The 25,420-nt window shown below is 54.9% G+C and overlaps 1 protein-coding gene across 2 annotated transcripts in view; it reads left to right on the top strand.

The window, feature by feature from the left end:
* The window catches only part of LOC139010333 (sodium/potassium/calcium exchanger 4), a 120,110-nt gene that overhangs the window by 82,042 nt on the left and 12,648 nt on the right, over window positions 1–25,420 (top strand). Inside the window, exons 3-12 of one of the 2 annotated variants that reach the window (XM_070414625.1) lie at window positions 872–948; window positions 4,485–4,559; window positions 5,539–5,623; window positions 6,133–6,236; window positions 6,888–6,962; window positions 10,179–10,204; window positions 11,999–12,052; window positions 13,563–13,705; window positions 17,189–17,358; window positions 18,087–18,291. In XM_070414625.1, coding sequence (XP_070270726.1) covers window positions 872–948; window positions 4,485–4,559; window positions 5,539–5,623; window positions 6,133–6,236; window positions 6,888–6,962; window positions 10,179–10,204; window positions 11,999–12,052; window positions 13,563–13,705; window positions 17,189–17,358; window positions 18,087–18,291 — 1,014 coding nt within the window. The remainder of the gene's footprint in view (window positions 1–871; window positions 949–4,484; window positions 4,560–5,538; window positions 5,624–6,132; window positions 6,237–6,887; window positions 6,963–10,178; window positions 10,205–11,998; window positions 12,053–13,562; window positions 13,706–17,188; window positions 17,359–18,086; window positions 18,292–25,420) is intronic. The other variant, XM_070414634.1, reaches the window with a different exon arrangement.

Genomic DNA, 25,420 nt, shown 5'->3' with positions numbered 1-25,420 from the left:
TTTCCATATACAGGAGAAACCATCACTTTCAGAGCTTGGGGCCAAATGACGTTTACAGAGAAGGGATTTTTTTTTCTGGGAGTTTATTTAATAAGCATTTATCAAGCGCCCACCACAAACCAGGCCATTCTAGTTTGTTTATGGGATTTCTGAAGCTAAGGCAAGCATTCTAATAGGACGAGCTGATACATATTGTTAGTTGTATTAGTAGTTTACCATTGTTTATTCAATGGACTTTTAAGGTCCATTGAGGACCTACTGTGTGCAGCCTGGCCGAGGCACAGAGAATGCAGTGCAGGGCAGTGTGGATCCCTGATTTCTAGAAGCTTCCGGTCAAGCTGATGTGATGAGGAAGGATGTTGGGGTGTGGGGTGTCTGACGGGGGACCCGCAGACACGAAGTACTTATCCATTGGTCATCTCGAATGGGGGGTGCGGAGGAATGATTCCTTCATTACCCAGGAGTGTTCCCGGGGCCTGAAAGGCAGACCTGGTGCTCAGACACCTTGTGAAGGGTCATGGGGTGTCAGGGATGGTACTGAACCCCAAGTGTTTGATTTCCGGCACAGAGGGCTCCGCAACTCGCAGGCTGCCCACCACCCCGGGTGATGAGAGTGGCAGTGTCCACCCGGCAGGGACATGCCTGGGCCGGAGGAGGGCCGACGCGTGGTGTGCGATGACCCAAGATGCTAGTGGAAGCACACCTGGCACCTGAGTGGACCTGAGGGGGCCCAGGGACCAGGGACCAGGACCAGGGCTCTGGGCCCGCCCCTCTCCCTTGCGCCACCTCAGCCCGGGTCCTGCTCTGAGACCCGCCCCTGAGCCTCAGCTCCCATTCAGCACTAACGCTGCCGTGTCCTCTTGTCTTCCAGCCATTCACGAGTTCCCCACAGACCTGTTCTCCAATACGGAGCGACAGCACGGAGCCGTCCTGCTGCACATCCTCGGTGTAAGTGGCCCTCACGGGGTGGGTACTCCCATGGCTCGGGGGGTGGGGGCGCAGGTGGAGCCTGTCCGCAGAGCACGGCTGAGCCACAGCATGTCCAGAGTCATGTGCAGTCCTTGTCAGAGCCTGTGAGGGGGGCAGATGCTGGACCCCAAAGAAACAAAGTCAGGGATGTTAGGTGACGTGCTCCGTGTCACCTAGTGCGTGGCCCGAGCCAAGACAAGAATCTGGGTCACCTGGTGCCTCATTTTCTGCTTCTCGAAAATGGGCATGACAGGGTCTTTCCCAGACGTGTACGTGCGAGCGAATGTAGGCTGAGTGCAGCAGGCCTTGCCTGGTGCCTAATAAGTGCTCTGCGCGTGCTTGCCGCCATGATCCCCCCCGCAAATCTACCACCTTGCAGGGCTGTAGCGTAAAACTCCGGTGCACTTCTCAAACCTCCCCTGTACTCAGACGGGCCTTGATGCCCAATGGTGGCGGGGAAGCAGCCACTCGAAAAGGAATCGTGGGTTCAAACCCACGTTATGGGTGAAAGTCGCTCGTCTTGGGTAGGGGTAGGCGAAGCACAGCCTGTGGCCACCGCCCGTGTTTGTACATAAAGTGTTATTGGAACACGGCCGTTCCCATTCATTTCTGTGTTGTCAGTGGCTGCTTCTGCTTCTGTGGCAGAGCCGAGGAGCTGTGACAGAGACTCCATGTCCGTGGAGCCACCAATAGTTAACTCCGGGTCCCTGGGCAGGAAAGGCCTGCCAGCCCCATTGTGGTAGGAAGGTGGCCACCGGATCAAACACAGCACAGTTTCCTCTTGATTAGGTTCCCGACCGCTCAGCACCATCTGCTTATATATTTAAACCCAACCAGATATTAGTCTTTGCAAGAGATAATTAAGAAAGTAAAAGCTGGGGTTCTCACATTGGTAGCAGCCCGCAGTGGGTAATGAATGAGTGAAGTTTTAATTAACAGGATGCGCCGTTAATGGAAACGAAGGTTAGAATGAAGATCGTCGGCAGATTTTGAATGACAGGCCTGTATATTATTTCTGTAATAGAGTTATGATCTTCCTAATTTCTCTGTGTTTATTTTTTGTTTTTTCATGCACTCCCCCCTTCTTCACTAAGAGAGTGTGAATTCAGCCCTTAGTTTTGTTGCTCTGCCTCATGCTTGGCATTGCCGAGACAAAACCTGGAACCACAGAGCCCCTCGGGAATTTTGTGGGAACCCTTTAGAGCAGGGATTGCCAGACCATAGCTAGAGGGCTCATTCCAGACCCGCCTCCTGTTTGTTTGGGTGTTTTTCAATATATCTTACTGGGTTTTTTTACAGAGAGGAAGGGAGAGGGATAGAGAGTTAGAAACATCGATGAGAAACATCAATCAGCTGCCTCCTGCACACCCCCCACTGGGGATGTGCCCGCAACCAAGGTACATGCCCTTGACTGGAATAGAACCTGGGACCCTTGAGTCCGAAGGCCGATGCTCTATCCACTGAGTCAAACTGGTTAGGGCAGCCGTGGGCAAACTACGGCCCGCGGGCCGGATCCGGCCCGTTTGAAATGAATAAAACTAAAAAAAAAAAAGACCGTACCCTTTTATGTAATGATGTTTACTTTGAATTTATATTAGTTCACACAACACTCCATCCATGCTTTTGTTCCGGCCCTCCGGTCCAGTTTAAGAACCCATTGTGGCCCTCGAGTCAAAAAGTTTGCCCACCCCTGGGTTAGGGCCTACATCCTGTTTTTATAAATAAAGTTTTATTGGAACACAGCCACACCCATTCTGTGGCTGTTGTTTTACAGCAGTAGAGACCTCGAAGCCTAAAATACTTGCTGTCTGGCCCTTTAAGAAAGGGTTTACTGACCCCTTTTTTGGAGGAAGAGAAGGCCCCAGCCGTAGAGCCAGCTTCAAGTGAGGGGAACAGTAGCCCCTCCTTGGCCCCCCCCCCCCTTCTCTCTGGTGTCTGAGATCTCAGGGGAGCGAGAGGCTCCGGCCTCTCGGAACACCCTCTGCCTGGGAGACAGTGTTGGGGGGGGATTTCTGGGGGTGTCAGTTCAAGTCAGGATCCTGAGATTTGTAGTGGGGTCTCTCCCGCTTCACTCTCTTCCTTTATCTGCACCCCCAGTATTTGTTTCATTTTGCTTCCTCCGAAAGATAATCAAATCCAGGACGGCCACACCTGGACGGCGGTAGACACCTGCCCCAGATGCCTCGGCCACAGCGGACGTGTCTCCTGTTTATTTTAGTTGGTCGTAGTTAGTAACTGTGAGGTTGTCGGAGTGTCACGCTGTTGTGGGTGGAGCAGCCCAGGATGGCCCCCCTTTGCGCACAGGGCGCTCACGTCACATTTTCTTTGCGAGAGAAGTGGCTCTCCCCAGTGCTGAGGGTAAAGTCTCATCTCTTTTCGGTGGGTCCTCATCCTTGCCTCTCCCTCCAGCCTCCCCTCCTCCATTTCCCACCTCACTCTCACTGTGTTCTACCTGCACCAGGGACCTTGCAGTTCCTCACATGCATCGAGCGCACGCCTGCCTCAGGACCTTTGCACATCCTCTTCCCTGGCAGTAAGAGATACCTTATTTGCCGATTTGTTTGTTCCCCACGAAGCTAAGTGACAAGAGGCAGAGGCTTTTATTGGTGTCCTCACCCTGCATCCCTGATGCCGAGCACAATGCCTGGCACCTAGGAGAGCTCAGTAGAGCTGCGTTGGGTGGACAGGGCAGGTGAGGGGTGCTGGATGGAAAGTCATTCTGAAGCGACTGATCTGTTTTCACCCTGTCTTTAAACAGATGCAGACACTGAGACCTAGAGATGTAACTTGCCATATAACTCACATGGCAAAAAAGTGCGAGCATCGGCATTAGAATCCAGACTCTCTGTCCCATGAACCTCTCATTGTCAATGACTTGTGCCAACATCAGGTGGCGCCCCGGGAAATGCCAGATCTCAAGAAACGGTGCCTTCACTAAAACTAGAGGAAAATCAGGATTATTATTTTTAAATTCTTAAAATGGTGATTTTAAAACATTTTGATTGATTTCAGAGAGGAAGGGAGAGGGGGAGAGAGAGATAGAAACATCAATGATGAGGATCGAGCCCACAACCTGGGCATGTGCCCTGACGGGAATCAAACCATGACCTGCTGGTTCATAGATCAGTGCTCAAACACTGAGCCATCCCAGCCAGGCTCAAAATGGTGATTTTAAATGCTTTTCCTCAAAGGTTAGGTGCTGCCTTTCGAGGGCATACACTGCTGGGAGAGCTGCTGCTTTAAGGCGAGAGGACAGAGCACCAGGCCGTGTGACCTGGGTTTCAGTCCCCTCTGCTGCCCAGCAAGCACTTCTCTCTGGGCCTCAGTTTCCCGTTTTGTCAGTGCGGGGATTGAGGGAGTGGAGTCAGTCTGTGTGGTGCCGGAACTTTCCTCTAGGCCTGCCTGTGTGCCCCGCCTCTGCCCGCAGGCTGGTTTGGGTGTGATGGGTGCCCGGCCGTGCCTTCTCGGTGGCAGGTGCCCTTGCTGACTCTCTCTCTGTCCCGCTTCCACCGCAGGCTCTCTACATGTTCTACGCCCTGGCCATCGTGTGCGATGACTTCTTCGTTCCGTCTCTGGAAAAGATCTGCGAGGTGCGTGGGAGAGACTTGGGACCTGCGGTGACGCCTGGGAGGGGCTGGGGTGATTGTGGCACGTCGGTGCCTGGCCGAGGGGGACTGGGAGCGCCTGGCAGTGCAGCCTGGCAGGCCGATCAGTGTCGCCACAGCGAAGTCTCACTCTGAAACACCCAGATTAGACTGTGCGGGCAGCCAGCGTCCTTTCCCAGACTTGGCAGAAGAACGTGCTCCCAGCGCGTAACCGCTACCAGCATGTCTGGCTCCAAGGCAGGCAGGCCCGCTGGTGCCGCAGTTAAGCCAAACCTGGTTAGTTAGGGAGCATTTGCCATAACCAGGTGTCAGAGGCTTGTACCAGGTGGGGACCTGTGTCCCAGGGGAGGAGGCGGAGCTGCAAGGGCAGGGAACACCCTCTGTCCCAACCTTGGCAGGGTGACATTTCCTCCTTTTAATTATTTCGTTAAGTTTCCACTTCCTTCTTCCTAGCCACATACAAGACCCCAGTCTGTTTCTATCCTGCCTTAGTCTTGGCTTCCAGTCAAGGAAGGAAAAGCACCTACTGTGTGCAGACTGCTCAGGGCTTTGCCACACTTTACCCACATGAAATCTCCCAGCTGTTTGAGACCATATTGGGGTGACATTTACAGCTGGGGACATGGATTGTTAGCGGCAGGCACTTCGGTCCTTTACCCGGGTGCTGAGCAAAGATCAGGGACTGGCTACTTGACCTGGGTCCCCTAAATAATGAGTGACCCGGATAAGTATGCAAAGGCTTCGTCTCACCTCCCCTGGCTCCCTCCGAGGGAGCCACGTGCTCACCTCCAGATGGGGGAGGGGTGGGATTCTGGATTGAGGGCTCTGTAGAGTGGCTGAGGGCCTGTGCTCTGGTCCAGGGAGGAGACGCTGCCAGGGGAGGAGCTGACTGCCCAGGTGTCCATTCAGTGCGTCCCCTGCCCCCATGTCACAGCCTGAGGGTCTGCGGTCATTTCTGTTTCAGAAACTCCATCTGAGTGAAGATGTGGCTGGAGCCACCTTCATGGCTGCGGGAAGCTCAACGCCTGAGCTGTTTGCTTCTGTCATTGGTAAGAAATCCCACCAGCCAGAGACACAGGATCTGGAGAGAGCCCAGGTTTGGTGCCCTGACAAGTCAAGGCATTTCTCAGCTCAGGGCCTCAGTTTTCCTCATCTGTAAAATGGGAGAGCTGGAGAGACAGGAAGTACATTCGTGGTTCCCTGGGGTGGAACCACTAATGGGTGGAGCGGGGGTGCTAACGGGTGCAGGGTTTCCTTTTGGGGTGATGAAAACGTTCCCAAATTAGACCGTGGTGATGGTTGCACAATTCTGTGACTATGCTGCAAAACACTGAATTGATACTTTAAACGGGTGAATTTTATGGCATGTGAATTATGTCTTAAATAAACTGCTCGAGAAAATGGAAGAATTAGAGCCTGGCCTTTCAGGGCATCGCGGCTGTTCTGTTTGCTAGTGAGAACAACTCCTCTTGGGGCGGGGGGGGCAGTCAGGGGGACACAGACCTTGCAGCCAGCCTGGGTGTGCGGACGGGGCAGGATTCGTGCCTTTCCCTTGCAGGCGTGTTCATCACCCACGGAGACGTCGGGGTTGGGACCATCGTGGGCTCTGCCGTGTTCAACATCCTGTGTATCATCGGCGTTTGCGGATTATTCGCGGGCCAGGTCAGTGGTTTCTCTCCCCTCAGGAAGTGACGTGAGGGACTGCAGTGGGGAGACCCAAGGCCCAGCCTTGGCCGTGGCCCTGACCCCCGAGGCTTTGAGTGAGCCTGTCTCCTCCTGCCCTGAGCTGGATTCTGGAAGTGTTTGGGGCCCTGGGCCTCCCGGCAGGGAGCACGGAACTGGCCTGTCCTTAATACCCACCCGCATCTTCCTGGTGCTCAGGCCACAGGAAGCCGGTGGGGGTGGTGTCCTTAGACTTGACCTCAGAGCATTGAGCTCGTGGGTAGGCCCTGCTTGGCCGAGGGAGGCAGAGGAGGGTAGCCAGTTACCACCAGGAGGTTCCAGCGTTGGGACGAGCCAGTGCCTCTGGCCTCCGCCTCCACATAGGGCTTTGCCGTACAGCCTGCGACTTGGGAGGAGCAGGGGTGGCTTTCCCGTCACTTACGAGCGTCCATTCCATGGCTCCATTCTGTCGCCAGAATCTGATGGAGAGCACAGCACAGCCAGGCGCATTTGTTTCGGGTGGCACAGTTAGGAGGAGCTCCGTGGGCGTGTCCCTGTGGGGCCTGGGGGGGGGACCCCCCCCCCAGCAGCTGTACCCGCTCCCTCCCCCATCTCTCCAGCCAATAGCCGCTGACAACCCTTTGCGCGCAGGTGGTCCAGCTGACGTGGTGGGCCGTGTGCCGAGACTCCGTGTACTACACCCTCTCTGTCATCGTGCTCATCGCCGTGAGTGCCCCTCCCCCCAAAGTCGCAGGCCCTCCCCCCCCATCTTTGTCCCTGGCCCTGTGACCAGAGAACCCCCAGCACCCAGTCACTGCAGTCGCTTTGACCAGCCGTCTTGCCTGTGCCCACTTGTCCCCAGAATCTCGTCCCTGACTGACCCCTCGCATCTGGAGCAAATCCAGGGACCACCTTGAGGGCAAAAAGGCCTCAACAGAGCCAAGCACGTTGCATGGTCCACGCGGTTCCCCTCACACGTCTCCTCCGAGGCCCTGGGACCCTCACGCAGAGCCCGTTTTCTGAGGAGCCGAGTTCCTGGGGTCACACTCACTGCAGAGCAGAGCAGAGAGGCAGCTGGGAGCTGTCGGAGTTGGCAGTGGGGTGGGCGGCCGGGGGTGGGGGTGGGGGGGCAGAGGAGATGAAACGGATCCCTGGGGCTTGCTGGTGTGTGTGAGGCTATCCCTGTGTCCCCCCCCCCCCACCCCCCCCAGGGGCTGAGGTCACATCATGGCTCATGACTGTGAAGCACATGACACACAGTCAGGCTACTGCCAAAGAGTGTGTCACCCACAGGGAAGCAATTTCAATCCAAAAGGAGTTTTCAAGGGCAGGTTGTATTCAAAGAGGGCAGATGGCGTGGTGCGCCCAGTTGTTAGGGCATGCGCCCTAGAGCAGTGATGGCGAACCTTTTGAGCTCGGCATGTCAGCATTTTGAAAAACCCTAACTTAACTCTGGTGCCGTGTCACATATAGAAATTTTTTGATATTTGCAACCATAGTAAAACAAAGATGTATATTTTTGATATTTATTTTATATATTTAAATGCCATTTAACAAAGAAAAATCAACCAAAAAAATGAGTTCGCGTGTCACCTCTGACACGCGTGTCATAGGTTCGCCATCACTGGCCTAGAGTGACAGTTCTCAACCTTACAAGATCCAGCGCCTACTGTGTGTGACGATCCTATCCCTTCTGTTAGTGATGTCACTGTGCGCGAAGTTTCCCCCAAACTCAGTGGCCTAAAGCAACAAGCGCTTATTACTCCGTTTCTGTGGATTGAATTCTGGAGTGGAGTCTTCTGGCTCAGGCTCCCTCACAGGTGTCGTCAGGGGTATAGTCACCTCAAAGCCCTCTTCCCCCAAACCCGCGTGAGAATCCACTCTCAGAGCCGTGTTGCCCCGGGCAGCCCAGGGCTTCCAGAGTGAGGAAGGGAGGAGCCAGGATGGAAGCCACAGTGTTTGTGACCTGATCCCGGGAGTGACCGCCTGTGATCACTGTTTCTTAGGGGCAAGTCCTAGGTCCAGGCTGTGTACGCAAGGGGAGCGTGAGGTCAGGCGGTGGGATCGTTGGGGCCACCTGAGAGGCCTCTCACACCCCGGAAAATGAGTTGTAGATAAAATAATTTACCTGGACGTAATGAATGAAAACCAGCCGTGGCCGGTGTGGGTCAGTTGCTTGAGCGTCGTCCCGTGCACCAAAAAGTTGCTGGTTCAGTCAGCGCACATGCCCGGGTGAGGGTGCAGTCCCCAGTCGGGGTGCATGTGGGAGGTAGGCCACGGATCAATGTAACTCTCTCACATTGACGTTTCTCTCCCTCTCCTTTCCCCTCTCTCTAAAATCAATACAAACATATATTTTAAAAAAAAACAACCATAACGCTTAAACTATACAGGACAAGGAAAAGTAATTTGTAACAAAAGAACACATTTTTCAGTGTGTAAAGGTTTTGTCAGGAACCTGCTAGAACACCCGATGATGTAATCTGCTCACCCCGCACACACACACACACACACACACACCCCCCCCCCATGGACAGCAGCCTGACAACTGTCAGCTCAGACCTAGGCCCGTGTGCTGGGCTGGCCCTTAAATCCCTGAGTGGTGCCGACATCAATGACATGATTTCTCAAAATCATGAACGACTCCCGATAAAATCCTAAACGAGCCAAGTACAATCTCCCCCCCGTGGCATGACAGTTACCTCACTTGAAAATTAAGTATTTACCTAAACCATGTAAAAAAAACAACAGCTCTAGGCTCCCGTATTTTATTTGTTTTTGTCATTTACCTGAATATTTAGCAGGACGCTTAACACTTGTGCCCAATGTGAGGAAACTCCAAGAGAACCGTTTCCCGCATCCCAGGCCTCTGAAAGCCAGGGGCCCTCCTGGGGTTGTAAAATCTAAACATAGCTCCCTGAGTGTCCCGAAATTTCCCCAGGTTGAGTGCCACTTTCTCAGAGCCTTGAGTTTGGGGAGCCTCCCGGCGATGCCCGGCCAGGACGACCCTCTCAGAAGCGGCACCCCAAAGCAGCTCCTGTGTGTGCCGCCCACAGGACGGCCGGGAGGGGGGTGCGGTGGGCCCAGGTTCAGATAGAAGCCCCTGGCCTCTGCTGGCGTCCCCTGTGGGAACCTGTGTGTCTCCAGGATCCGATTGGTGGGGGTAGCCCCTCCACCTACCTGTCCCCATTGGGCTCGGCTGGGGTGCTCACAGGCCACTGGTCACTATTTCTCTCCCACACTGATGTTCCTCTCTCTCCCTCTCCCTTCCAGTGATAGATAACTAATAGCATCCTCTGGGCCACATGGCAAAGATGCAGGGTGGGGTTGTTGGGCAATGTCAGTGCCCAATTAGGTAACCATGGAGTCCCCCGCCCTTGCCCCCTGCCTCCCTTCAAACGGTACAATTGGGTCTTATGCCCCCAGAAGTTCCCAAGGGTTTACTCTTTATTTTTCAGAAAATAACACCCCTTCTCTCCTATACATGCAGGCACCATAGGTAGGTAAGTAAATAAGCAGGCAGATAAGTAGGCAGGTAGGATGGATGGATGGGTGGATGGATGGATGGATGGATGGACGGATGGATGTCTTCAGTTTTGAAGATTCGTGATTGCAGTAGCTCTGTTCCGTTACTGCGGGCCAGCCCCTGCCAGGTTGGCCCCAGCCGCTACTTGGACCATAACGAAGCACCGGCCATTTCTCTGAGAGGCCCCAGCTCTGCGGGGCTGCAGGTTGCTGCACCTGCTGACCGGGGTTTCCCCTAAGGCCAGGTCACCTTCTGCAGTCCGGGAGCCCAGAATGGAGAGGGGCCCAGCTTCCTGTGGAAACGCAGAGGAGTGGCCGCGCTGGGTGCTGACAGGCCTGTGTTTGTTTTTTGCTTTTCTGTTGTGTGTTTTTTTTTGAGTAAATATGTCCCCCTCCTTTCTTTCTTTTGCCTTCCAGTTCATATATGACGAAGAAATAGTGTGGTAAGTTTTTAAGGTTTGTTTCTCCTCCTATTTTGTTAGCATCCTTATTGGGTTCATTGAATCTTCTTCAGAATTATTTTTACAAACAATAAAAGCTGCCCAGGTCAGAAGCATCTCAGGCTTATGAACTTGGTAAAAATAAAAAGGGTATGATTCTAAGTCAGCGGTTCTCAACCTGTGGGTCGCGACCCCTTTGGCGGTCGAATGACCCTTTCACAGGGGTCGCCTAAGACCATCCTGCATATCAGATATTTACATTACGATTCATAACAGTAGCAACATTACAGTTATGAAGTAGCAACGAAAATAATTTTATGGTTGGGTCACAACATGAGGAACTGTATTTAAAGGGCCAGAAGGTTGAGAACCGCTGTCTAAGTAATCATGCCTTTATTTGTCCTTTCAAAGTGACAAACATGGTTTCCCTTACTATTCCATCCTACCAGACACCAAGATACAGGATAAAGCTAAAATGATTCAAACAGTGCGGTATTTTGCACAGGGAGATGCATAGGCCAGTATGGAACCGAGAACCCAGTAGTAGGCCCATTTCTGGCCTGGGAGATATGGTAGGTGTCATGCATGACAAGGCAGTGAGTTGGGGAGGGGGTCTCAGCTGCTGCTGGGACCACCAGGAGTCCATGCAGAACAAGATACCATCAGCTCTGTCCCTCACCCCGTAGGGAAGGATAAATTCCAGGTGAGCGAAAGTCCTCACTGTAAAAAGCAGCATTAAAATAACATAGAATAAAACATAGGGACTCACCTTCATGACCTTGAGGGCGGGAATGATTCCTTAACTAAGATACATACAGCGCAAACTTTGAAGAAAAGGTTGTTGTTTGCACTCTCTAGAGCGTGACTGTATCTTACCTTCGTATAAGCCGTAAAAATGTCTTCTGCATGACAGTCAGAATCTGCATCCTGCGTGTGACTATTTGCGGGGTATATTCAGGAGGCCTGTTGTGAGGGGCTGCGTGCTGTGGGCCCAGGGAAGCCTGGTGCTGCACCCCCCCCCCCCCCACCCCGGCCCCTAACCTGCCCTATGACCCAGGAACCTCCCCGATCTCCTTTTCCTCACCTGTGGATGGAATTGGGGGTGGGGGTCAGATCACCTCCAAGTCCCTTTGTGGCTCTGCTGGTCCTTGGGCTCCTGTCAGCCAAGGAAGAGCTCCCAAAGCGATGCTAGCCCATGCCGGGCACATTTAGATGTACGGACACACTAATGCTGTGTGGCTCCTCAGAGGCTGTGGTCAGAGCTACAGAAACCCACCGTGCCCGGAATTGGGCACTGCACACACGAGACAGCGGTGTTTGCGTGTCTCGAACGACCCTGCCCTACTGTGCACCCAGGAGGTCCTATGCCCCCTCTTAAGGCAGTTCTCAGGGCCCCTTTCCGCCTGCACCCACAGCTTCTCTGCTCCGTGGCCAGAATCTCGGGTGATCATGGGGCCTCTTCGTGTCAAGTCTCGGTGACTCCTGGCTTCTCCCCTCCGAAGTCCTGGGATGTGGTGGCCCTGGCCCTCCTTGTTCTGGTAGCAGGGGGACCCCAGCTGAGCCCTGCAGCCCCCTGGAGTTGAGAGATCCCACCCTCAGCCTTCTCTCTCTGTCACCCAGACAGCTTTAGTGTGCGGGACAGCCCGGCTGGGGCACACACCTGCGTGCCTGGGTCCCGGGTGCTGGGCCAGGTGCTGGGCACGGGGAGGGACACCCGCTTCACCCTCTGCACGGTCACGCCCAGCCTCCCGCGCGGGCCTCTCTCGCTCTAACCACGGCCTCCTTTCTCTCTTTGAGGTGGGAAGGCCTGGTGCTCATCATCTTGTACGGGTTTTACATTCTGATCATGAAGTAAGTGCCCTTTCTCTTCTCCTTCTGGGCTGTCTGGCGCCTTGATTCACGTCTAGCCTCTGGCCAGCCCCAGTTCTCTGGGGGACACCCCACTGGGGAGGCCGGAACGGGAGGGAGATGTGCAGACACTGTTTTGGGGTGCTGTCCACACCAGGCCAGGGGAGTCAGGGCTGGTGGGTAGAAGACAAAGCCACTCCCAAACAAGTAGCCAACGAGGACCTCTCTCCCACCCCACTCCATGCCCAGGGTGACCACTTTTTTTTTTTGCTATCTATATAAATCTGGTAAGTCAATTCCACTCTTTTCAAAAGAGCTAGGCAGCCTCGCTTCTGCCCTACGCTTCGTAAAATGGCGCTTCTCAGGGCCGCTGCCTCATGCGACTGCAGGAGGCGCCACTCACAGTGTGGAGGATGCAGACACAGGGTCCGGGATTGTGGCCCCATGCGAGCTGCCCAGGTCAGAAGCATCTCAGAACTCCCTACCAGGAATATTATCCGGCCGTTAAAAAGGCGGGGATTCTGTCAGATGCTGCACCGAGGGTGGACCTTGCACACATGCGGAGTGAAAGGAGCCTGTCACCAAGGGACAGATAGTGTCTGATGCCGCTTGCATGAGGTTCTTAGGAGAGTCACACTCACAGAGTCAGAAAGCGAGTTAGCGATTCCTAGGTGCTCAGAGGAGGGGTGATTAGCCACAAATGGGTCAGTGGGCGAGGAGTTCTGTTTGGGGTGCTGAAAAAGTTATAGCAATAGTGGTGACTAGTTCCCATTGTAAATGTCATTAATGCCACTGAATTGAGTGCCTCAAAATGGAAAATAATTAAAGTAGCACATTTCATGTTGTATATGCTTTTCCCCATTAAAAAAAAAAAAAGGAAAAGAAAAAACTGCCCATGAGGTGAGCCATATTCAGGTTTTATCTTCTTGTTTATATCTCTGCAGTTGGTTAAAAAAACAGCACTGAGTTTTATTAGGCTATGAATCAAAATGTTTTATAAAAATGGGGGATGACCGGTCAGACTGCAGGAGAATTGCCCCTCAAAGATGCCCTCTCTGAGTGCCTTTCAGCGAGGGGGGCAGCCTGGGTGTGGGCCGGGGTGCTGCTGTCAGTGACACGGGGGAGTCCCAAAGACTCAGCCGTGGGAGAGAGGACAGGCCCATCACGCCTCCTTCGAGCCGCCCCCGAGGCTGAGCCGAGCTCCTTTGCTCCGGGCAGGCCTGTACCCCGCAGGGAGTAGGCATCCGGCATTTCCTTGGGCTGAAGGTTTTTCACGCCCCCAGGAAGCCCACACACACGTCAGTGGGAGCAGGGCCGTCAGACTGCGCATTGTTCTCCAGTTCCTGTTAGGAATGCTGTCAACGCGGTTACAAAGCTTTGGCTCCCCAGGTCCCTGGTGGGACAGTCCAGGGCCACCTGACTGTGTGCGCAGGGGTGTGAGGGGCGGGGGGTGCCCAGCCCTCTCCCCTGCCAGGTCTCTCCCGCAGCTCTGACCTCCTGCCTTAACTTCCAGGTACAATGTGAAGATACAGGCCTTCTTCACAATCAAACAAAAGGCCATTGCCAACGGCAACACGGTCAGCAGCGAGCTGGAGGATGGTAATGATTACTGTGGTAGTAGCTCTGATGACCCTTCCATGCCATTGCTGGGGCCAGGTAAGGCTGAGCAGACAGGAGTGGCCATGTCGTGCAACCACTGTCCCTTCCCTTCCTACACACATACCCTCCCTCTAAATCCTCACTCTCTCACCTGTGGTCACAGGACCCTAAGGGAGGGGGGTCCGTGATGGAGATGTTGCTGATTGGCATTTGCTTAACGGAAGAACATGTCCACAGTCACATCCCTGGGATTTCCCAGGGCCACTGTAGGAAGACCCAAGGCCTGCCTGGCTTGTCCGAGATGCAGGGACTCACACCTCTATCTCATGTCGAAGGCCAGTGACAGGAAGCCGAGGACTTGGGGTGACAGAGCAGGCCTGGGTCCCCCTAAGTTCCTCAAGGCCCGGTTCTAGAGGACTGTTCTGGAGAGACCTCTGGCCGGTGCCCAGAGGAACAGCAAGGCCGGGGCAGGCGGGCACAGCGCTGAGCAGGAATTCCCAGACCGTCCCCGAGAGCCTTCCCCAGGGCCTTTCCCAGGGGCTGCAGCCCGGCCTCCAGCTTCTCTTTGACCCCCTGGTCTGGATGTTCTGGTCTCTGGGAATGGCCCTTGTCCTCTCTTATCACTTGTCCTAACTGTCTACTGACCACTTGCTGCTTTAAAAAACTCCTCTTAATCCAGCCAGTTACCACGTGGGGCAGCTGCCAGGAAGGGGCGGGAACTCACTCCCTTCCTCACCCAAGGCCAGGGTCAAGCCTGAGCGGGTTCCTATGGGAAAACAGGCCTTAGGCCGTACCCTCGAGTTCCAGCCACGGAGCTGGTGAAGCTCAGAGGCGGGCCTGGCCACCTGAGGGCTCTCTTCCCTTCTGCCCGTGGCCCTGGGCAGGTCAGCCCTCTTTCAGGCGACTCTAATTCAGTGGTGGGACCAGGTGGTCTGCAGGAGGCTGTTTGCCTGTGTCTGGGACGTGGGTCCAAAACCTATACCCCTTGGCCCCTCCGAAGTCCTCCCCCTGCGGCGGGTCAGGCTCCTGCTGCCTCCCCTGGGCACCTCGGGCAAGGGCGCTCTGTCCATCGCCGGTCCTGAGGGCTGACTCTCTCCAGCGGAAGGAGAAGCCTCCTGGGCTGGGGGTGCAGGTGTGGCCAAGGCCACAGCCTGGCTGCCAGAGGCCCACCTGTGAGCCACAGAGAAAGGCGGCCTGCAGAGCCGGGCTGTGCCCAGGCCTGGTTCTTCATGCCCTGCCCCAGGGGAGAGCCATTTGCAGGGGAGGAGCCCTGAGGCTGCTGTTTTTGGATTTTAGCTCCATAGACAGTGGCGGCCAGGTCCCCACACAGTCCCCCAGGACAGGCCGATTCCCGTCCGGGACATAGTGTTCCCGGGGCCTCTGACCCTTCACGGCAGAGAGAGATTCCAAGTGGTGAGTCAGCGCAGGCCGGAGGGAAACGCCTGCTTCCTCAGTGCCAGCCTGAGAGCTACCTACTGCCCGTGTGGCCGACGGAGGAGGCCCATCCCCAGGGCCCTGGGTTTTCTCGAACTTGTGCAAATTTTTCACGTCGCATTTCATTGCTGCTCAAGAAAGCAGAGCCCAGGCCAGCAAGCAAAGGGCCCCAGGACCGAGGCAGGGAGGCCCCGTGTCCTGCCCCTGCTGGGGGTCCAGCCTATCTCACTGGTCTCGGGGGGTCCTGCATGCAGCCTGCCAGCCAGTGCCACCTTGACCTCTGCCTGGGCTCCCTGTGGGCCTCCCCTGGCTGCCCCGGCCCTGGACTCTGCTTGGGCTTGGAGCAGGGAAGGAGGGGGCGCTACCGGCCTTGGCTGAACTGCCAGTACCACTGTGCAGCCACCCTGGGCTTGGAAGCACTTGATGGGCAGCACCAGGTCAAGGTACTCAGGGCGTCAGGTGTCACACTCTATAGGCTCCCTCACTGGGAGCCCAGCTGTCCCCTGAGGCGGTGCCCAAGTCAGGGCTGGTTCTGCGGTTCTGCCGGCTTCCACAGGGTCCGGAGCAGGGGGGTTGGGGCTTTCTTGCCGCACAGAGGGGCGGTGGGCACACGGGCTCCTACTCCTCGGAGTGGGACGGGGTCATGGGATTCAGCCAGGAGAGGGGCCGTCCCGAAGGCCAGAGGCCCCGAGCATTGAGACCCCCGTGGCAGCAGCCCCTCTACTAACCCTTCAGTAACCCCCGCACCCCGGCCACCATCGAGAACGCTGCCCCAGACTCGGCATCCTCTGCGCACTCCTCGCCTCTGGCAATCCCTGTCGGCCTCTGTCTCCTTACCTCTTCTCTTCTAAATTGTAAGTAATCCGCTCGCACCCAAGCGATAACACGTGCAGTAAGAACACACTCACCGGCCCAGCGCACGCCTCGCCAGAGGTCAGTGTCTGCTTCTGACACGTGCATGGCCCTCCGGCTCTGTTTCTAACCCACACGCCTCCTGTCTGCTGAGCCTTGCTGCTGTCGGGTGAGGGTGCGTGTCTCGTGTGCATTCGTTCCTGTTTGTGCCATTAACTCTCCTGTGGGCTCACCCTGACCACTCCTGCTTTCCCCATCACCGGGGAGGGCACTCCTGGGGACCCTGTCAGCGGGGAGTTGGTGACCCGTGCAGAGGGGCGGGCATAGCTGCTTTCACAGCCCCTGGGAGGGAAGCCACCTGTTCTGTGGTCCTGTCACCAGGGTCCTCGGGGCTCTGGAGTTAGATCTCAAATCCCCCAGGACTCCGGCCCTGAGTGTGTTCAGGGAGGCGGCGGGGAGAGGTGTGAGGCCTGGGGAGATTGGTTCTTCAGCCTCATGAGGAGAGAAGCATAGGGTCAGAGACACCGGCCTCCCGGCTGGAGGGTGACAGGTTCACTAGAGACGCTGGGCTCGGCCAGCGGCCCTCCGTGTGCCCTCAGCAGGCAGGCCGCCCTCCCGGGTCTCAGTGGCCTCGCCCAGGGCCCGTGCTTTGCCCTGGCTGCCTGCCTCAAGGGGAATAAAGTTCAAAGCATCCTTCTGTGCCGGTGGGAGGTGGTGCCTCAAAGACAGAGCAGGTGGCCTCGTGAGAAGTTCAGAGCCAGTGCTCTCCGGTGCTTTCCAGACTTTTCCATCCCAGGGGTTCCTTGGAGCCTCTGTAATCAGGAGAGAGCAAGGTCCCGTCACAGTCATGGCGGGGGGGCGGCGGGGAGCTGCCCAGGGAGGCTCAGAGGAGGGACGGGAAGACCCTTGCATTAGCCACATTGGGTCCCAGAGGAGAGGGGGCACATGATCCGATCGGGAGCGATTTTAAGGCAGGCAGGAGAGGGGGGGCGCTGATGGCAGGGGGGCTGGAGGTGGAGGGCCTGACCGGGAGAGGGCCTGTAATGGGGGGACCACAGGGCTGTGTCTCATTCTTCAAGTTGGCAGGTGGTTCAGCACCACCGGCCACTTGACTAGTGGGAGGAGCTGAAGCTGCCGGGACCTCAGCCCGAGAAAGAAGTCTGCACCAGAGGGGCAGGCAGGCAGCTGCCCCAGCACTTAGGAGGTGTCCCCGGGGGGACCTCGGCATTGATCATGGCCTTGTGCTCAATACAGTGAAGGAGGAGCCACGGTACAGCAAAAGCCCGGTGGTGATGGTGGACGAGGTCATGAGCTCCAGCCCGCCCAAGTTCAGCTTCCCCGAGGCGGGCTTGCGCGTCATGATCACCAATAAGTTTGGGCCCAGGACCCGGCTGCGGATGGCCAGCAGGATCATCATCAATGAGGTGAGCCTGCCTGAGAGCACCGTGAGGGCGGGGGGCCTTGGAGGAGGCCCTGGCTTGTGACGGCACTCCCTAGTGCCAGACCCCCCAGCGCGTCCTCGGCCAGGCGGGCGTGTAGCGCCGTACCTGTGTGAGGAAGGAAGCCCGGATGTCACCGCAGTAGCAAACGACCTGATCGGGAGTGAGGGTAAGGCAGCAGCAATCAGACACCACGTTGAGATGTTTTACTAAGTGTTTGTCAAGCACTAGAGCGAAACTAACAGGAGAAAGGCCAGTCTGAAGTAGGGCTTGTTTCTTGAAGATGTTCTCGAGGAAAAAGAGAGAGAGAGGGAGAGATCTGAATACACAGCTGTTCTCTATGCATAGAACAGCTCTAGAGGGAAACTGAGGCACTGGTGGGCAGCAGCTACCTTGGGGACTTCTTTTTTCCTGTCTGCAGGTGGCTTAGGAGTGTCCATCCGGGGAGCCGGCAGTCACTGTGCTCAGTGTCATGGGCTGGGTTGTCAGGTTGGCAGTAAGGAGAGGAGGCCAGGCCTCTGGCCATTCCCGAAAGGCTTGCTAGTATTGGTCCAAAAGGAAGTGAGCGAACTTCGGTGGATTCCAAGGTCCTTGGGTCATTCACAGGCAAACCATCCCAAGGCCTGTGTTCTAGAAACCTCCGAGGGCTGTGTGCATGTTGAGGAGCCGTCTGACACGGTCACGTCTTGTTTGTCTTGCCCCCGTCCACACAGAGGCAGAGACTGATCAACTCAGCGAACGGTGTGAGCAGAAAGCCACTTCAAAACGGGAGGCAAGAAAACATCAAAAACGGGAACGTTCCCATGGAAAACCCAGAGGACCCCCCGGGGGAGCAGCAGCCCCAGCCCCCACCCCCGCCGCCACCCCCGGAGGCAGAGCCGGTGGAGGCTGCCTTCCTGTCCCCGTTCTCCGTGCCCGGTGAGTTCCCAGGGTGCGAGGCCCTCGGGCCGTGCTGCCCGGGGTTCTGCCAGGACACTCCTGCCCCCAACTCTGCCACGGGCTTCAGGGGCTTCATGTTGAACACAGAGGCTCGGTGTGGGAACCAGGGCTTCCTGGGGTTTCTGGATTGGAGCCTCCAGGGCATGCTGGTCACACCTACCCAGGGCTCTTCCTGAAACTCAGGGCCTGGTTCCCAAACCGAAACCAGCGGCCTGGGGTGAGGTCTGGGACTCAGCATTTCCAAGCCCTCTCTGTGTCCGGGGACTGGCCAGGTCAGGAACGCTGCTCCTGGCCGGCACCTCCCAGCCTCCTCTCCCCTGAAGGCTCACCCAGAGAGTGACGGGTGTCTCCTCACTCAGGTTGCAGAGGGCCCAGCACAGGGGCTGGGGCCCCCAAGACCTCCCTCTGCTGACCAGCGGCTGAGGGGATGGACGTGAGTCTCGGCCCTCACCTCACACCCCGGCACGTCGGCGCACCCGCTAGGACCTGTGGGAGCACAGGGCATGCGCAGCCAGCTGGTCTGGTGGGCTGATGGTCACACTGTAGTCGGTGGGAGCTTGGTCTCTGGGTCTGGACACTGAGAGTAAGGGGGTTGATCTCCTCTACACCCCAGGAACGTATGTGAGGTTACCCGTTTGGACACACAAGCAGGATCCTGCGGTGGGGATGGGGTCTGCCCCACCTCATGTATTTTAACTTTCACATTCATAAGAGGACCACTTCCCTGAGCACCCCACAAAGCCCGAGCCATCACATGGCCAGCACCGTCCTCTCCCGAGTCCACATGCGGCCTCGCACAGGGACTCTGGGCCGCAGTCACAGAAGGGCTTTCGGCTCCTCGGGGCCTGGAGCCCAGGTGCCAGGGAGGGCCAGGCGGGGCTACAGCCACCATCCAGGACTGAGCCGTGCTGGCCCCGGTGGGACTGAGGACCTACCATTCTTAGGTTCTGTCCTCCAGCCCAGGAGGTGGGTGGCAGGTCCCCATTTTACGACGTGGAGCCTGATGGGGCCTCAGCCACCACCTCCATGGGCCACTTCATCTGAACCCTGGTCCTGAGGCTGCCGCTGTCCAGGGCTCTGCAGGGACCCAGCGAAGGGACATGCCCGTGGCAGCTCTGATTCTGTAAAGTGAGGTGGCCACCTGTGAGGCCCACTCGTCTCTGTTTCCTTAAAACCTTGAATTTGGTGGGTTGGATGGGTTGGACCCAGGGCCAGCCTCCCCCTCCCCTTGGTCCAGGATTTGGTGCTCCTCCCCAAAGCGGTTATGGGAAATCAGATCTGGCTCCCCGAGGGGACCCTGAGCAGGTTACCTCCTGGGGTGGGTGCTTAGAACGCTGCTATCTTACAAGGGCTGGGACCAGGAGCTCCCAGGGCTTCTGCCTCCCTGAGGCCTTCCCGGGGCCAGGGCTCCTGTTGCCATTGGTCCACCTTCCCCCTCAGGCCAGAGGTTCCAGGACATTCCTGGGCCCGGCTCATGACAGAGCTGCGAGTTCCTGCCCAGTGTGTGTCCCTGTGGAAAGCTCCCTTTGTGCCCCTGCGGATGTGTTTCCAGGGGTTGCCCTTGGAAACCAGGAGTCACTTCCTCCTCCGCTTCCCCTGCTGGCCTGAGAAGCGGGGGTGGGGATAGGACAGACAGCGGCGTGGCTGCTGCTTTAGGTGCACTTCCGTTTAGTCCTCGCAGCTGCCTCGTGAGGGAGGCGTTATCATTATCCCCATTTTACAGAGGGAAACTGAGGCTCGGAGGGGCTGTGAGGCTTCCCGAGTCACACTGCCATTATGTGGGCAGCCTCTCCCACCCTGAGCCTCCCGAGCTGTGAATGCCGGCACGGACTGGCCCACGGCGGTCACAGAGGGGGCATTCGAATGGCCTTAGTGGCCACATAGGGGGCGGGGGGATGGCCTTAGATATATACGTACCCCACACCTACAATATATTCAGCCCACTTCAGGGAGAACCTGGGGTGAATGTGTGTTTTTCAAAAGTTCAGGCCCTTGGAGGTTCTTGAACAGCAACAGGAGGTAAAACTCACTGAGGGCTTACTGTGGACCAGGACTGCCTCCCAGGTATCCACTCACCGCGTCCTCATGACGACCACAGTGATGGCGAACCTATGGCACGCGTGTCAGAGGTGACACACAAACTCATTTTTTTAGTTGATTTTTCTTTGTTAAATGGCATTTAAATATATAAAATAAACATCAAAAATATAAATATTTGCTTTACTACCGTTGCAAATATCAAAAAATTTCTATATGTGACACGGCACCAGAGTTAAGTTAGGGTTTTTCAAAATGCTGACACACCGAGCTCAAAAGGTTCGCCATCACTGACCTAGCAGGTGGCTACTGTTACCATGACGCCACTTCCCAGGGGAAGACACTCAGGCACAGAGAGGTCTAGCTGCCCAGGGTCACACAGGAGGAAGGGGCAGAGCTGGGATTTGCACACTGACATTCTGACCCCTGGCGTGCCAAGGGGACAACACGTCACCAACCAATGGATGCTCTCGGCTCCTTTCCTTCAGAGCCGAAGTGCTTGCCTCCGTCCTGGCTTGTACACCTTGTGTCTGGGGTGAGTGAACCGTGTTGAACTGCATTGAATTATGGCCCTTGGAACCACACGTGCTCTTGTCAGGCCTTGGATGGCAGCCCTAAATCTTGTCTTCCTTTGTGATAATAAAACTCAGCACAGGAAATCAGAAATTTCCGGAGTTTCAGGGCTTCTTCCTCTCACCCCACCACCACGTTCCTCAGTTCTCCAAAGCACCTGCCTGGGAGGAGAGAGGCCCGTTTTGTGTCTCTAAACCCCGGGAGGGGGTCCTGCAGAAAACTCCACGCACTGGGTCTTTCCTCTCAGCCCCTCAGCACATCGGGGGAAGCGGGAGAAACTGCAGGTGCTGTGGGCTCATTTCCACGTGAAACGCCACACGCAGTTCCTGTCTGTTCCAGGCCCCTGGAGACACCCAGCACTTTATAGTGGAAATGACCTTGTTCTTGCCTCGGTGTCGGGAGCCATCGGAGTAATTGCACGTTTGGTAGATTGGCTCCTAAGTTAAGGTCAGGGTCTCAAAGGCGCGACCTTGTGAATCGGTCACTGTGGCTTGCTGAAGTGCCAGCTTACAGCCCAATTAGAACAACCGCTGGCTGAGCGTTTTTATTGGTGAATAGCAGCTTCATTGAGATATAATTCACCTACCATAAAGTCATATCTTTAAGGTATACAATTGAGGGGTTTTCACAAGGTTGTGTATTCACGAAGTTGTGCAACCATCACCACAGTCAATTTCAGAACCACAATCATTCCACCTCCAAAAGAAACCCTCTACCCATTAGCAATTATTCCCAATCCCATCTCCTGGCAACCACTAAGCTACTTTCTGTCTCTTTAGATTTGTCAGTTCTGGACATGTCATATAAATGGAATCATCCAACATATGGCCTTTCCTGACTGGCTGCTACTTAGCATGATGTTCGCAAGGTTTATCCGTGTTGTAGCATGTATCAGCGCTTCGTTCCTTGTATGGCTGAATAATATATCTATTCATCAGTTCATGGAAATTTGGGTTCTTTCCACTTTCTTTCTATGAGTGGTTTGTAGAAACAAGCTAATAGAGCAAAGTGGAGAAAGAGGCTCGATATATATATTTTTATTTTTATTTTTTATTTTTTTTATTTTTTAAATATATTTTATTGATTTTTTACAGAGAGGAAGGGAGAGAGATAGAGAGTTAGAAACATCGATGAGAGAGAAACATCGATCAGCTGCCTCCTGCACATCTCCTACTGGGGATGTGCCCGCAACCCAGGTACATGCCCTTGACCGGAATCGAACCTGGGACCTTTCAGTCCGCAGGCCGACGCTCTATCCACTGAGCCAAACCGGTTTCGGCTCGATATATATATTTTTAATCTAAATCAGTGGTTCTCAACCTTCCTAATGCCGTGACCTTTTAATACAGTTCCTCATGTTGTGGTGACCCCCAACCATAAAATTATTTTCGTTGCTACTTCATAACTGTAATTTTGCTACTGTTATGAATCTTCATGTAAATATCTGATATGCAGGATGTATTTTCATTGTTTGGGACCCACAGGTTGAGAACCACTGAAAATGAAAACAATTTTCCTCTGAGTTCCTTGTAGTTAGCAACAGTCTCTGAAGACTAGGATTAAAGGGGACCTTGGACATTTTTAGACCATTTATATTCCAAAGTGGGAAACTGAGGCCCAAAGAGAGGCAGGGGCTAGCCCAAAGGGCAGTCTCAACTAGACAGAACCAGGTACCTAGGGCCACCTGCCCTGGAATCCACTCCATGGCGCCCCCGCAGCCAGGCCAGAGCAGTGCAGGCTGGGAGGTGGGAGGTGAAGGACCCATGACTCCCATGCAGTGGACCTGAGCTGGGTCCTGAAGCCTCCTGACCTGCCAACAACAGGAGCCCACACAAGCTGCCTCGAGCTAAAGAGGAACCTTTTAAAAAATACAGTTATAGGGGCTTGTTACGTCCCAAGAGCAGGGAAGCAGTTGGACTTGCTTGGGGCTGACTCGAGGCCTCAGTGGTGTCGAGCCTCATCCTGGCTCTTCATTTCTCCATCCGTGCCTGTCTCATCTGTTCCTTGGCTACAGACTGACTGCAAATTCATGGTTGGTCCAGATGGCAGACTGGGGCCTCCACTGGCCCCAGACCGATGCATGACGCTTCCCGCCTCCTAACATCTCCCTGGTATTACATCTGAGGTCCAGAGTCCCGAGAGAGAAAATGCCATCAACCCAGACGTCAGGTGTCCACCCCGGACACGCAGCTGTGCTGGCCAGCATAGCTCTGGTGGCCCCTGGGATAGTGGTTCTGAGGGAAGAGGGGCTGAGCACACACACGCCTCTAGCATTATGAGAAGATGAAGGATGTAGCCAATCTCCGATGCAGGAAAATGGAAGTACAGACGCATAGGTGCCTTACACAGTCGTGGGAAGGGCACTGTAATGTCGGCACCGGCGTGGCACTGTCACCGTGCCAGAACTAGGGGGCAGGGAGCCAGAATGCATCTGAACTGTTGAGTTCAAGAGCTCAGCACCAGAGCTGTGAGCCGGGACCAGGAGGCCACTCCCATAGCAACACGAACTGGACACTGGGATGCTGGTCAGGCCTCCGGGATTGTCTAGTGCTTGGGCACGGATGCCCTGACTTAACAGGAATGCATCTGAAGCGGCCAAAAGGTAACCTGGCCCTACCTCAATTCTCCTCTTCAAATCGGGGAGTCTACTATGAATCCTGAACTTCAGCTGCAAGGGATTCTGGAGATGCCTCTGCAGACACTAGTGAAGGAGGTTGGAATGAGGCTGCTGAAGGCCAGCTCAGCATGTCCACTTCCATGTTGTCGTGCAGCCTGGAGAAAAGCAATAACATTCTGCTCTCAGTTAGGTCTTAACAGATGACTCACCTTCGAGCAAACCTGGTCAGGGACCCATGTGGCTTCCGTCCCACAGTGAGGCAGAGGAGGGTCAGCCCCAGTTTGCAGCTTGGCAGACACATCCTTCATCAAGCATTGCACTCCGTACCTGATGTTCAGTACTTAGGGTATGACACAGCCCTGCTGAATGGCTGGCGTGGTCCCCACTTCAGGAAGGAGGAAGCGGGGGCTCAGGAAGCCACAGACAGGTGAGCAGATGCCACGGGCAGGGCTGGTACCCAGGCCTACCTGACGCCAAAGCGCTGTCCTCTGCCTGGTCGCAATGCCGACGTTGGCAAGAGGGCCCTCTGCTGAGTTGGAACACCCGCTCTGGGATTCAGGGGGTGGCGGGAAGGAAGGGGGAGGGAGGAGGCCAGCTGCTGGGTCTGTGTGGTTTGCAAACCCAGGGACCCAGCAGCTCCACCCTGCCATCCCCAGTTTGCTGAGTGTTTAAGGCAGAGCGCCTGCCAGTGGGGTGGAGGAGCAGCAGGTGTTCTTGCCTCTTGGTGCAGCCACATGGGAAACAGTCTGGCAGTTCCTCAAAGAGTTAAACATAGTCACTGCATGACACAGCAGTCCCCCCCGCCCCCCAGTTATCTATCCAAGAGAAATGAAATGCACACACAAAAACTTATACATCAGTGTTCATAGCAGCCAAAAAGTAGAAACAACCCAGATATTCAGCAAGTGATAAATGGATAAACGAAACAGGGTATATCCATAAAGTGGATGATTCTTCATCCATAAAAGGGAAGCAGGACTGATATATGCTGCAGCGTGGGTGCACTTTGCAGACATATGGTATTTGAAAGAAGCCAGACACAATGGAATGTCCACAATTAGGCAAGTCTATCGACACAGGTAGGTGAGTGGTTGCCAGAGTCTGAGTGAGGAGAGGGGATGGGGCAGGAAGCGTAATGGGCACGGGGGTTTTCCTGGAGGGTGATGAAAGTCTTCAGAATTACATAGTGGTGATAATTGCACAGCTTTCTAATTTGCTAAAAACCATGTCTGTTTAAGCAGGTAAATTTGATGATATGTTAATCATATTGTTTTTAAATGGAGTTCATCTAGACTGGTGACTCTCAAAAAGTGGTTCTAAGACAATAGCATCACCAGGACCTGGGATCCTATTAGAAATTGCAAATTCTTGCCCCTGCCCCCCAATTTCACCTGCCAAATCATTAGCTCTGGGGCTCTAACAAGCTCTCCAGGGAGGTTCCGATTTATATTCAGGTTTGAGAACCACTGGTCTGGAGCTATGCTCTCTAGATCACTCCTGCGTCCAGGGTCCGTGCGTATCTACTTGACAACGTCCAGTGACACATACATCCCACACGCCTTAAGTTAACCACGCCCTTCATTGGACTTTCTAGTTAGTTGACTGTCCAAGTTAATTTGTTTGAAGTTTTTCACAAGCAACTGCATCTGTTCATAATTTACCCTTCACAATGATTAGTCATCTGTTGTGCTAAAGTTCATTTTAAAGATTTTTTTACATAATTAAATTGTCATTTTCCACTTCAAAAGAGAAATCTGAAAGCTTAGTGAAAGAACAATGGCAGCCCTTTTCCCTCTTGCTTATGCTTGCGTGTTTCTCAGGGCCCATGATAGGAGCATTTCTCAGATGTCTCTGACATTGCACTTGAAGGAATGGATGGGG

The sequence above is a fragment of the Myotis yumanensis genome, unplaced genomic scaffold (genome assembly GCF_028538775.1).
Source record: "Myotis yumanensis isolate MYYU_CA2020_CCGP unplaced genomic scaffold, mMyoYum1.0.hap1 SCAF_1, whole genome shotgun sequence".
In the NCBI taxonomy this organism is placed as follows: Eukaryota; Metazoa; Chordata; class Mammalia; order Chiroptera; family Vespertilionidae; genus Myotis; species Myotis yumanensis.
The sequence above is the reverse complement of the archived record's forward strand: the minus strand, read 5'-3'. Positions and strand labels throughout refer to the sequence as shown.